Source organism: Budorcas taxicolor, chromosome 4 (genome assembly GCF_023091745.1).
Source record: "Budorcas taxicolor isolate Tak-1 chromosome 4, Takin1.1, whole genome shotgun sequence".
Taxonomy (NCBI): Eukaryota; Metazoa; Chordata; class Mammalia; order Artiodactyla; family Bovidae; genus Budorcas; species Budorcas taxicolor.
This window is the reverse complement of record NC_068913.1, coordinates 22,385,342-22,399,590: the sequence shown is the minus strand read 5'-3', so window position 1 is coordinate 22,399,590 and position 14,249 is coordinate 22,385,342. Positions and strand designations below refer to the sequence as shown.

At 34.9% G+C, this 14,249-nt stretch overlaps 1 protein-coding gene across 1 annotated transcript in view; it reads left to right on the top strand.

Moving 5' to 3' along the window:
- VWDE (von Willebrand factor D and EGF domains) overlaps positions 1 to 14,249 on the top strand; it is a 99,788-nt gene that overhangs the window by 63,268 nt on the left and 22,271 nt on the right. The window contains 1 exon segment of the mRNA XM_052639080.1: positions 5,924 to 6,007. Coding sequence (XP_052495040.1) covers positions 5,924 to 6,007 — 84 coding nt within the window.

The following is a 14,249-nucleotide window of genomic DNA, read 5'->3' as shown; positions in this document are numbered from 1 at the left end:
TATTCAGATACAGTAATTTATACCTATTTGTTAATGCTTTTTGTTCTTTTACTTCTAAAATAGAAAATATACAAGATTTTGCTGTTTTCCTCTAAAACTAGAAATCATATCAGTTTTGTGTCATTATAGAGTTTTCTTGTTACTCAGAATTTTCACGTGCGCTTATGGAATTTCAGCGTGTAGATAACAACCATCAAACATCATGTAATATTTCATGACACCAGAGCTGAAAGAGAGCAAGTATCTCACAATATAGATTGAAGACACTAATAATTTATATTTGGTCAAATGCTAGTTAAAAAGACCACCTTCACCCTTTAAAAAAATTTCACCACCTTTACATCAGGGAATCACTACTTCATTGTTGGGGGGCAAGCGTATTTCTAAACATGTTCGGTGGATCATATGCCACTGAAGCACTGAATATACTCATTTCTTTCCTTGATGATAGTTCTCTCTTCATTTGCGGGCATGCACGCTAAGTCGCTTCAGTCCTGTCCGGCTCTTTGCAAACATATGGACTGTTACCTGCCAGGCTCCTCTGTCCATGAGATTTCTCAGGCAAGAATACTGGAGTGGGTCTCTGTGCCCTCCTCCATGGGACCTTCCCAACTCAGGGATGCAACTCACATCTCTTGTGTCTTCTGCATTGGAAAACAAGTTCTGTACAACTAGCTCCACCTGGGAAGCGCCTCTCTTCATTTACTTGATGTATGTTCAGTTGTGTCCTACTCTTTGTGACTCTGTGGGCTGTAGCCCACCAGGCTCCTCTGTCCATGGGATTTTCCAGGCAAAAATAACTGGAGTAGGTTGCCAAAAAACCATTTCAGGGAAAACAATTTTTAAAACTTTTCATATCATTAGAATTCGGATTTCTTTGTATTTTGAAAATCAAGAAAGCAATAAGACTTTCTTGCAGTTTCTGAAGCCCACCCCCCCCCCCCGCCCAAGTAAATTATAAGGCCAGTGCTATGTAAATATCTATTTAAAAAGTTTCTATGATTGTAAAATGCACTTGTAAAATGAAACTGAATTTTTTAGGCCTCCAATCTTAAATTTCTAAATATCACGAGCCAAGGTATTTTTTCAGTCCTGATTCCTACACAATCACCAAAAAAAAAAAGAAAAGAAAAGAAAAAAGAAAAATTGCAGCAGAACTCTTCAAAAATTTTTTAATCTATTGGTTTAGTTCCTAAGTTGTGTCCGACTCTTGTGACCCCATAGACTGTAGCCTGCCAGGCTCCTCTATCCATGGGATTCTCTAAGCAAGAATATTGGAGTGGCTTGCCATTTCCTTCTCCAGGGGATCTTTCCCACCCAGGGATCAAACCCAGGTCTCCTGCACTGCAGGCAGATTCTTTATCAACTGAGCTACTATCTATTAGATTTCCTTTTAAAAAGCAATTATATGCTATTTAACACTTCAAAAAATCCAAGGGTCTTGAATATCAAAGTACTCTGGAGTACATTATATTTTGAAAAATGAAAAGGAATTTTATTCCTGAAGATACTGAATCAGACTGGCTTGGCGGCAAAGTGGATATGTGTATCTATCTTTCTCCTAGCACTGGTGTTCCTCATGGAAGGATACGATCTCCGTTTTGAGAAAAACAAGATCATAATAGTATTATGGTTTGAAAACCAGAAAACAAAAGTTACTGAGTATCTGATCAGCTATTATTGAGAAAAATAAATATTTCAATATAAAAGTTTGAGTTTCCTGGATTTGAAAGCAGTCTGAATATACTTTGAGATTTTTTTTATGGCACAGAAAATCCTATGACCCCAAAAGCTTTCAAGTCCACTTCGACATACTAAACTACTTCTCTATGTTCTATTTTTATGTATTTCTTTACTATCTGAATCCTTCCTCATATGACTACTCGCAGATCATCATTCCCATTTATGTTTCTGAGATCCGTCTGGAACCATATTAAGGAAAGAAAAAAACATGAGGTCATGGGGCAAATGAAACAAAAAGAGTTAGCTCAAGGACCACATGCCCTGCGCTATTGTAACCTGCTCTCCCAAGCTCTTATGGGTTGCTAGAATTTCAGTGAAAGAGACAAAGAATTACTGGCTAGAAAGAAGACGCTGAGAAAGAGGAAACGGGGAAGGGAAGTGCTAAAGAGGGTAATTTGATGAACAGCTTTGAAAGATTTCATAACTTGCTGCTTAACTGCCAAGTGTATTTCCTACATCCCTGCCACTTGTTTGCTCTGTGACCTCGGGCAAGGTATTAAACCCCACCCTGAGCCTTAATTGTTTTCATCTGTAATATGGAGCTCATATGGGGTTGTCATAGGATTAACGGAGAAGGCAATGGCACCCCACTCCAGTACACTTGCCTGGAAAATCCCATGGATGGAGGAGCCTGGTGGGCTGCAGTCCATGGGGTCGCTGAGGGTCGGACACGACTGAGCGACTTCACTGTCACTTTTCACTTTCATGCATTGGAGAAGGAAATGGCAACCCACTCCAGTGTTCTTGCCTGGAGAATCCAGGGACGGGGGAGCCTGGTGGGCTGCTGTCTACGGGGTCGCACAGAGTCAGACACGACTGAAGCGACTTAGCAGCAGCAGCAGCAGCAGCATAGGATTAAATATGTTAAAATATGTGAAGTACCTAGAACAGTGCCTGGTATGTAGAAAACACGATGTAAGTTTGTTGGTGGTTACATTGAATAGAGGAATAGAGAGAGGTGGAGAAAGAAAAGGATGGACAAAGAGACTTGAGAGGAAATTTTGCAATACATGAATGTCAAAAGTCTTTTCCTGGAGAATATAAAAATACTTATTTGGTTTTATTGAGCATGGATATTTCTTGAATATAACCCTTTACCAAGATGGAATCATATACAATTGTATGCAAGCTCCATTAAGTCACAGGTATTTTGACATTTAAATATGATCTTGATTAGACCTCAATTTTGTGAGAGCAGTTCTTAGTCTCTAGTGCTTTATGTCAGGAGGAAGAAGGTAGCAAATAATGAGTCAGAATTACCTAGTTTTCTAATACTCTTTGAAACTTAATTTCCCTCTTTCTACTGTAGGTCAAATACCATTGAGTAATATCAAGTATAAGAATGGACATTTTTATTCAGAAGAAGTTGAAGTTAACTATTAATACTTAAAGTTTATTTGAACATCATTCTTAAAGCTCTTTTAAAGGTCGAAGAAACTAATAAAAACAGACTGGTCTTAGTTGGCATTGTTAGAGAAAAGGAAAGGAGAAATCCAGATAATCAAAATTTTACTTTGACATGTGATTTGTTATTAACATATTGAAATGATGTTTCTGACACTCACAATATTTAATAAACTGAATATTTTCCCTGTCTTTACTGTGACAGTGTCTTTATCATCTGGGACCAGTCAGCATCACAGAAGGCATCTGACATATCTAGATATAGTGTTAATGCAAAATTAGGAACTCTCAGGACTGTTGCAAGAGCCTTGGTGGGGATGGGGGAGGCTAGGGAAGAGGTCAGGAAAGCAGCTGCTGAAGGTCAGAGAAATTGAGAATGAAGATGTCACTTTAATTCCAAGCATCTAATAGCAAACACCTTTGAAGAAATAATGGCTTCCTATTCATGTCCAGCTTCTAACTCTCTGGAAGGCTCTTTTCACTGGTGAACTCTAACCCAGAACCACACAGAGAAGGGATTCTGGAAAATGTAGCTCCTAGCCTTAGGAGGAAGTGACAGTGATGCCAAGGGAACAAAGTGAGCTCACATGGGACATATTGAAAGCTCTGCATTTCACTGCTTTGGACTATATTCTGGAGATAAAGCTATTACTTTTCAGTGATAAAAAACCATGTTTAGTTTGGTCTGTTTATTTTTCATCTCTACTCTTTCTGCTACTCTGACATGTACCATTTCTGGAGAGCAGGGAAGAAATAATGGAATTTGGAGTTTTACAAGACTCACTTGGTCACTGTGCTTTCTGTGTAAAGGTCTTTTATTCATCCATTCTTTTCAGTACCATGATCTATTTTGATGCAGAAACGAGAGACACGGTCACAAAATCAAATCCGCCTCTAAATATCAAAAGAGATTTGAATACTTCATAAAAGAAAATTAGATTGACATGATTGTTAAAGAAGTGGGAATGTCAGCAAAGAATATACAAATAACTGAAAAGCTCTATTTCAGAGATGCAAATAATTATACATTAACTAGAGTTATAACACTTCTTTTTTTTCTATTATATTTGACCTCAAACTTCATTATCTTTTTCAAAAAACATTTTAATTTGAACATGCCTATTAAATCATATGAGTTTACAAAACTCATTTCTTTTAAATGGAAAGACTAAGCATTCCTAGGCCATGTCTACAATTACAAGACAAAGTAAGACATTGTTAGAATAAAATTATTGCCTAACTTTGGTAAGAATCAAAGCATTCAGTGTCAGAATTAAAGAGATTTTATCATTTCACCTTTGCTGAAAGATAAAGAATCATTTAAGAGAATATAACATGTTTTACTAAGTCTTATTTTATTACCAAAAATATAGAAATACAAATGCAATATAAATCTTTAATAATTTGTATGTGGTTAAATTTGTAATCTGTTGTGAAAATAAGTGCTAGAAAGAAAAAAGTACTTTAGATGAAAGTAAATAATTTTTTAAAGTTAATAACTAGAATTAAAATTCCTAAAGAAGCTGTAATAATGAAATAGCTATAATTTTTATATCTGCTTCTGCCTTCTTTGATCAGTATACAGCATTGCAATTTTATTAGTAACCTTACTAAGCTGATCTCCAATGTATATTTTTTATAGTTATAAAGTTATAATAGCTCAAGGATTTATCCTGAAATGTCTAAACCAGGATTTTAAAATCTTCATAAATGTTTTCTAGATCCACACCAAGACTCTCAAGCTGCAATTAAAATATTAATCAGTAGACTATGCATTTATAATAGATTTAATGGACCTGTATAGGCTAATAATGAAGAAATGCTATGGTTTACAGCTTACAGATTTTATATAAAAGCACTCCTTATGAAAGCTAATGACTCATGCAAATGGAAGTAATGTTTTAGAAATATAATGTGAATTTTGAAAAGCAAGTAATTTGATAGATTTATGAGAAGTAATTTAAGTTTTTCTTATTTCTTGGTTATATTTTCACATCTAGTAACTTGAAAAATCTTTTATCCAAAATCTATTTGGAGAATATTTTGAAGATAATGAATGTTTGAGAATTTAAGCAAAAGTACTTCAACATGTGTAACTTCCAGTGTTTACGTCATTTTCCAAAAAAGAATTCTGATCTTAAACATTGTTTAATATGCCTGGCTATTTTGTGTTTATTTATGTTAACATTTAAATGAAATATCTGAATTATCAGATATTCTTAACCTTTCTTTGACCCTCTAGAGTTGGGGAGACCTGGGTTTTAATTCAACCCCAAATCTTCATGCCATCTTTTCCCAGTTACGTGGACTTGCACAAAGAGCTTCTATATTTAATTCCTTCATTTGTAAAATAGGGATAAATAATTCTCATTTCAGGGATTAGCTCATTTTAATTTAAAATGAGATAATTATAAATAATTTTTCACTGTCATCTAATAAATGCCCAATATATGAGTGTTATTATATGTTTTTTGTTGCTAAAAATGAATTAGTGGAAGCACTAGGCTGAGGAAAAGATGACAGACTCCTCTATTTGGGTTTTTGGTTTTCCAATGATTATTGTATATTGGTATTTCTTGTTCCTGACTAAAGAGTTTACTTTTAAAAAGCACTGATTAAACAATATGTAAGTCAAAAGCAAGATAAAATAAGTGGATGTAAATTTTCAATCAACTCTGGCATACATTTATTTAAAATTGAGGACAGTCTTGTCCATCAATGTGGAAACAAACTTAACCTCAGCTGTCAATCTTTTAAAAATGTTGTTAACTGCCAGATGGAATTAGCAGCGTTTCACCTGCAGATGGTGCTAGATCCTCATTTCCCAGATAGCACACACGCAATGCAAACCGACCACTGGGTAAGACAGCATTTTAAACATTTAATGCAGACATGACATCTTTCAAAAATAAATTTCTTCGCTAACACAGCATCGGTCTTTCTTGTGACCTAGACATCTGTTACACCTGGTGATTAATCAATAATTTCAGCCACTTGGCTGACTGCCGTTAACAACTCCCATTGTGTTAGTAAGGGATGAATTGCATTTCAAGATTTAGTGACCATCTATACTCATTGGAAAAGACTCTGATGCTGGGAGGGATTGGGGGCAGGAGAAAAAGGGGATGACAGAGGATGAGATGGCTGGATGGCATCACCAACTGAATAGACGTGAGTTTGAGTGAACTCCGGGAGTTGGTGATGGACAGGGAGGCCTGGCACGCTGCAATTCATGGGGTCGCAAAGAGTCGGACACGACTGAGCGACTGAACTGAACTGAACTGATATGAGATTTAAACTGCTGTAAGAATTATTAGGGTAAGCAGAAAACCTTTGTTTTTCATACGTACACTGAACTTGGAAAAGTCTAGCAATGAAAATGGCCAGTACTTTCAGGTATTTCAAAGTTATAATTTTTTCTCCTATTATTGACAAATAATCGTAAGTCCCATATGTGGTACACCCTGAGAGGAAAAAAAGGCTTTGTAAAGGATGATGGTTTCCTGAATATACTCCTTCTTGGCACTATAATTTTATCTGAAGTAAGCAGGTTCCCCCCAGCTATATGTCTTATATATGACAATACCTGGAAAGTCTTTGACTTGAGAGACTAGAAACTTGAGAAAAGTATTAAGACTTACTGGACACAAACAGTATAGTGAAAGTAATTCCATTGTATTTCCCAACTCCCTCAGATAGGCAGGAAGATAAATAGATCATCTACTATACATATATATAGTAGATTCTGATATTAAAACTTAAATCTTGCTCACCAAGTAACTGTGGCCCTTGCTAATGTGACCAAGAGATACTGTTAGGACCTAGTTTAGATTCTCATTCTAAGATCTCAGGATCTTCATCTGCATTTTCTTTACTGTTTTGGTTCAATTCTGCCTGAGCTGGGATGCTCTCTCTTGGTTGAGGGCTCTGATTATGAATCAAAGGAAATTCTTAGGGTTTATGTTTCCATGCCTCCAAGTTGTGTTTTTAGCCATCAAGGCCTGTCAGTGTATGACAAAAAACACTACAATATTGTAATTAGCCTCCAATTAAAATTAAATAAAAAAGACCTGGCATTTTTTTCTAGGGACGATCTTGATGATATCCTCCTGTTAGTTTAAGGAGACAGCAGCTTCAAGGTGCTTCATCTATGAAGCAACCCCTTTGTTGCCATATCAGTGTCCTCTGCTGATGCACTCTCACTGATGACTTGCAATTTCTGAGGACTCCAGAAATAAACAGGACTTCTGTTCAAATTCTTTTTTGTGACAATAGTCAATTCTTCCTTTGGAGCTGACCTGAAATCTATCTCCCCATATTAAAGATTCAAGCCATTTTCAGTGTAATGTCATCATCAAAGCACCCTGCCTGCACATTACAAGTGAAATAAATAAAGCATCAGAAATGCTATGGATAGTCTGAACCCTTCATTTTCTACACAGTGGGCTGCAAAGAAGAGTAGAATGGTTCAAACCAAGAAAAAAACCACAAAGCAGTAGCAGAACTTGGTAAAAAAAAAAAAAAAAAAACTGGGGCACCTTCTCATAGCATTTCTATCATGTCTCACATGACTGATAGAAAAATATTCTGAAAAATATTTTAGTTTTCTTTTTCTCCCCAGAAAAGAAGAAACAGCTGTAGGAAATGGAAATTGACCTTACCAGAAATAAAACTTGAATTGCTCATTTTGAGGGTTGGCATACGGCTGTGTGCTTGGCTCTGCAGAGCAAGAGTGGGATTTTTCTAGAGCCATATGGTTGGAATCAAGAAGGGCAATGAGTTAAAGCAGACAGAAGGCAGTTTATGGGTAATGACAAAGTCCTGAAGCATAATATATTCTAGAATGTTTCCAATCTTAGATTTACATTGAAAAGGAGGGGGCTGCCAAGAGATGCACTGAGGTATTTTTCTCCTGAAATGAGAAAACAAGGATCCCACACTGTACTACCTGTCAGCTCTGCTTAGATGACCTTACCTTCCAGTCACTGTTAAACCAAATGATTAAGAGAAATGTCCTGTTTCTAATTGTTTTGAACATCATGATAGGTCTTCCAAACCAGTATCTATTGAGTTTCCACTGAAACAGAAAATTCCTTCATTAACCCATAGAGACAGGTTGATAACAGGCTCTGCCAGTCTATATTACTAAGCACTAACTAACCTAGTGAGACAACTGACTAGAAAGGGAGTTGTTTCATTCCTCACCCCTCAGGGAAAACTAAACTGACAAGCATGGTTGAAACCATGATGGATAAGCAGTTTGTGACTTCTGACAGAATTCTCGTGCTGAAAATACATATGTGAGATTTTAACTAATTAGGCCTCAAGCTCTTTGTAAAAGCCACACTGCAATTAATTAAGATGCTACTCATTATTTTTCAAAAAGCAAATTCTTTATCATAATTCACAAAAGTGTCAGAGAAGAGTAAACATTCTAACACTACCATACTATAATTTTTAACGCTAAAATAGATAAAATATTTAAGACGAACTTTGTTATTTTTAAGCTGTTCATTTGACTTGAAATTGACATACTGTTATGACTACTTTAGCTAACATGTAATTATAATTGAGTTAAATGAAAATTAAAATCAAGATTTGTAATATTTCACTGTGGTCCAAACTTAAAGAATTATCACATCCACTTTTAAGAGCAATGCTACAAAATGGGACCTGTCAGTGGAAATCTTGAGAGATACAGCCAATTAAGACAGCACATAAAAATTTTAAATAATAACCTCTGATATACCACTCTTTTAATAATAATATTTTAAGTGACATCAACAGAAAAATAGTTATTATATATTCAGCTATGAAATTTCTACAGACCATATGAAACAGTAAGTCATGCAGAACTTAATCTCACATCTTTGAAAGATGGCTATATTAAATGAAAAATATGAAAAGGCAAGCTTTTAGACAATCCTACTATACTCATTTTAAAATGTGTGTTTGCATGCACATATGTTTTTAATAACAACATTTCTATGAAGAGATATAATTTTTTTAAATGGTTACCTTAAGAAAGTATGATTAGGAGATGAGGATTGATTTATATAGATGTTACTTATTACTTCTTATATATATTTGTACCATCTGCTTAAAATTTTTATAGTGATCTTAATTTTGTAATGTATACTTTTGCAGAATCTTCAATTAGCTTCAAACAATGCTGCTCCCTTGAAATACCAAGTAAGAAACATTCAGAATAATATGAACTGAAAAGCAAAGGACTACCGCATAGTTTATCTTAACTGAAAAGGGGCAATTAAAATTAATTAAAAATTTAATATGTTATTTTAGAAAATTTCAGTTGTGGTACTTTTTTTCAGAGTAAAAAAATTTCCTAACTCATTATTGCGTATGGATTTAAGTTGTAAACTGTTGTATTTAAAATAAGGAGAATGGTTTACAGTCCTATGAGTATTATCATAAGATTAAAATTAATTGCTCAGAATTTTCAGCTGAGGCCAAACTGGACAGCTAATCAGTCATAAGCTAATGTTATTAGCTTGATTCTTGTTATCAAACTGTCTTGTGATAATACCAGGCAAGTGGGTGGGCAAAAAAAAAAGAAAAACCCTCCATATAAAAACGATGGAACCAAGTTCTTTTGTTTGCAATAGTTCTAACATTTAGAGATCACATTTACAGCAAAGACTTGAGTTTATTACCTGAATAATTCTAGTAAAAAGCTTACATGTGCTTAAATTCATGGGACCAAAAATCCACAAAGTGTATTTTCTACTTATAAGTTTGTTGCAGTGCCTTTTATGTGAAAATTTTGGAGCCTTTAAAAGATTGAATTAACTATATCAAAATGAATGAATGAACACTTTACTTTAAAGACAGAATTAAAATGCACCATATATAAAATCTGAAGTACAGAAGAATGAAGTAAACTTTCCTCTAAGAGCCATAAATCAGATAAAATGCAATGGCTAATTTTAATAGAGTCTAAACCTATCAAGTGTCAATCTTGACTAGGTACAGCTTTTTGTTTTGTTTCAGAAAATGATGACTATCTTTCTTTTTGAAAAAATATGCGATATTTGATACATACAAAAGAAAATGGCACTTTATCTCTGAAGTTATAAACAATACCAAAATGGACACCTACAACTCAATTAATTCAGAAATATGCCAATGACAAAACAGTTGCACCTATTTCTGTTCTCCTTTTATAATCTTGCTTCTCCCCACTCCAAATTATTGTCCTGTATTTTGTGTTCATAACCTGTGTTGCACATGCATGCTAAGTTGCTCCAGTCGTGTCCAACTCTTTGAGACTTCATGGACTACAGCCTGCCAGGCTCCTCTGTCAATAGGATTCTCCAGGCAAGAATTCTGGAGTGGGTTGCCATGCCCTCCTCCAGGGGATCTTCCCAACTCAGGGACTGAACTTGCATCTCTTATGTCTCCTGCATTGGCATCTGGGTTCTTTACCACTAGCACCATATTAGACAACCTCTGAGATGATCCCCAATGACCACCACTTTTTAATATTAATACCCTTATGTGATCCCCTTCTTTTGAGGGTGATTCATTTCTAACCAACAGAATATGACAGGAGGAATGACTGTCACTTCTAAAATTAGGTGTAAGATACCTAACTTCTCTCCCTACTTCTATATCCCCTCTCCTTTCTCTCTCTCTCTCCTTCCACTCTCCTCATTTTCCCTCTCTTCATCTCTGAGAAAAGCCAGGTACCATGCTACCAGCTTGCCCATAAGAAGGCCTATATAGCAATGAACTGAGGGAGGCCTCCAGCCAACCCAGGGAGAGCTGAGGCCTCAGTCCAACAACCCAGGAGGAACTGAATCTTGATAAAAATCACAAGAGTGATTTTTGAGTGGATCATCCCCAGATCAAGCCTTGACATGACACCATCATCCTGACTGAAACCTCAAAAGATACCATGAGCCAAAGCACTTAAATTACATCTGAATTCCTGACCCACAGGTAATGTGATATAAGAAAATCATGTTTTTCTGAGTCACCATTTTTTGGAATAACTTGTTAGATAACAAATGTTTTATCCTTACCTTTATAAAGTTTTGATACAGAGCAAAAAGCTTATTAATTTCTGTTAAATCCAAACTTTAAACTGTTTTTTTCAATTCTTCATCCTGTGAATTTATCTGCCTAATCTTCTATAATTTAGAAAGGTACTGAAATATATTTTTTTCTTTTTTGTATTGGCTTAGTTCTCCTTGTAATTTTATCAAATTTCCCTTTATATACTTGAGGCCATTAAATCAGATGCCTATAAGCGTCTCGTATTACTAAGCCTTTCCTTAGTAGCATAACATATTGGTTAAGTGGATGGACTCAGGGGACAAACTGGCTTCTGCATTTGAACACTAATCTTATTTCTTACAAGCTGTGATCTGAAGCAAATTATTTAACCTCCATCCCTTCACTTCCTCATCTAAAAAAAAAGGAAATATAAATAATGCCTACCTGTTGGATTTAAATGTAGTTTAAACAAGTTGATACTTTTACACAGACAACAATAGTTGACACAGAACTATTGGTAAATCACTATATGTTGTGACTTATTTATCCCTAATGCTTTTTGCTTAATGGTTATTAAAGGTTAGCTAAAAATTATTTTGAAAGCTATTCATCTTTATTTAAATTTTCCTGAAAAAAAAATTTATGTGGCTAATCATTTTCTACTGTACTTTCAACGCTTCTTTAGCCTTAAGTTTTATGTGTGCCTCTGGAATTCAATGCAAGGCTGATTTTTTTTCTTTTTACTACTAGTCATTCTGCCTTTTCATTGGAGAAATTGTGCATCATGAATTACAAATATTTTGACTTATTTCTTATCATTTTGGTTTTTCCTAGGTGTTCCACTTCTGCTATATTTTCTCTGTTCATACTTTTGGATTGAGATGCTATATTTGTTTGGATTTTGCTTCCTCTTTTCCCTTTAACTGGCCTGGGCATAATATATATTTTGATCTTTATGATTATTGCCTTTGAAATTTGCAGTTGAAAAACAAAATACAAGTCACTCTTCACTCTCATTTCAAAAAATATAACTTTTTCAACATTTAATTTCTGTCAGTCTCTTTCCAAGTTACATGCTATTGTTTATCTTCCTTTATACTCTAATTTAGAAATTATTACTATTATGTATAAAGACAACATTTGATTAAGTGTTTAGTAATTTGCTTTCCATTCTTTCTTGCCTCTTGACCTTCATTTTGGAATCAATTTTTTTCTCCCAAAGTACATTCATTTTGAAGTTCCTTTAGTAAATTTCTATTGATGGTAAATATTCTATTTTTATGTTAAAGTACTATTATGATTCCCTCTTACTTGAAAATAGTTGTGCTGGATACTTAATCCTAGTTTTATGGTTATTTTCTTTCTATGCACTGAAACTATTACTTCACTGTTTCTAAAATTTATCTTATCAACCTAATTGTTGTTACTCTGTTTTATTCTGGTTCTTATCCTATTCTTCTTTATTTGTTCTGTAGTTTGACTACAAGATGTCTAAATGTCATTTTATTTTTAATTTATATTGCTCAATAAGTATTATATTTATTGTATCTATGGATTCATCCAATACCTACTCATAAGGTTGTTATAAGCATTAACTTAATTAATGAAAGTCAAGTGCTATGAACAGTACTTTGTACATAATTGATACTATGTCTGTGTTTTATTGTTACTGAATAATGATCACTTTTATTATCCTCTCCTTAATATTGCCCGCCACCACTGCCATTACTTGTATTCTTTCTTCTAGGACACCCATTAGGAATATAAAGCACCTGTCCATTCTAGTCTAAATGTCAATTAAATAATCTTTCCTATTTTCCAAATCCTTGCTTCTCTGTGCTGCTGGATAATTTTGCAGATCTATCTCTGAAACACTAATTATCTTTTGCTGCTGCTGCTGCTGCTAAGTCACTTCAGTCGTGTCCAACTCTGTGAGACCCCATAGATGGCAGCCCAACAGGCTACCCCATCCCTGGGATTCTCCAAGCAAGAACAATGGAATGGGTTGCCATTTCCTTCTCCAATGCATGAAAGTGAAAAGTGAAAGTGAAGTTGCTCAGCTGTGTCCGACTCTTCGCGACCCCATGGACTGCAGCCTACCAGGCTCTTCCATCCATGGGATTTTCCAGGCGAGAGTACCGGGGTGGGGTGCCATCTGCTGTTTAATCCATAAGTGTTGGTGATTAGGCATTCTGTGCCTGACTCTGTACAGTGCATTTGATCTTTACAGTGTCCCACCTAGGCTCCTTCCCTATAGTTCCCAGTGGAGCCAGTACAAGGGGAGCCATCAGCAGCAGACCTAAGTTCAGGAGGAAGAGGAGGGAGATGTCAGGTACTGAGTCCCCCGTTGTCTCCCTGTATTATCATAACACTTTCATTTTAAGAGAGTTAACATTTTACTTCGTTATGAAGCTGGGATTTATTCTTGGTATATGAAAGGCACAAAAGGTATTTTTTCTTAAACAAATACTGAATTGCTTTCTTCTGAATCATGACAATTCCAAAATAACCGGGAAAAACAAATCATTTTGCATCATCTAAATATTACCATGCCCATCATCACTGAGTATTTTATGTGAAATTGCTTCAAGAATGTTAAAGATAAATAAGCAAATCTTTTTTCAATCTAAAGAAGAGAAGCAGAGCAATTCTCTTTAGATGTATCACATCTGGTAACAGAATGGGAATTGTTGAATGAAGATGGAGGATCTGATTACAAGAAAGGAAAAAAAAATGTTTAGAGATTTGGCATAATGTGATGTAAAGTTTTCAGAAAAGGAAAAACTAAAAACTGCCAAAAAGTGAATTTATGAGCTAACATGATTTTTTTCCCATCTGAAATAAAAGACAGATGATAATCATAAAAATCCTTTGCTACTTTTCCATATAGTTTATTACTTATTTACATGCAACCACTACAACATTAATGGCATACATAAGGTAGAGAGATTGTGAGTTAACTTATAAATTTAAGAATAACAATTCTTAAAAGAAACTACTTACATACTGTACACAAAAATCACTGCATTGGCACAAAACTTCTTCACCCCATTTATATTTTAAAATTATTCCCTAACCAGCTA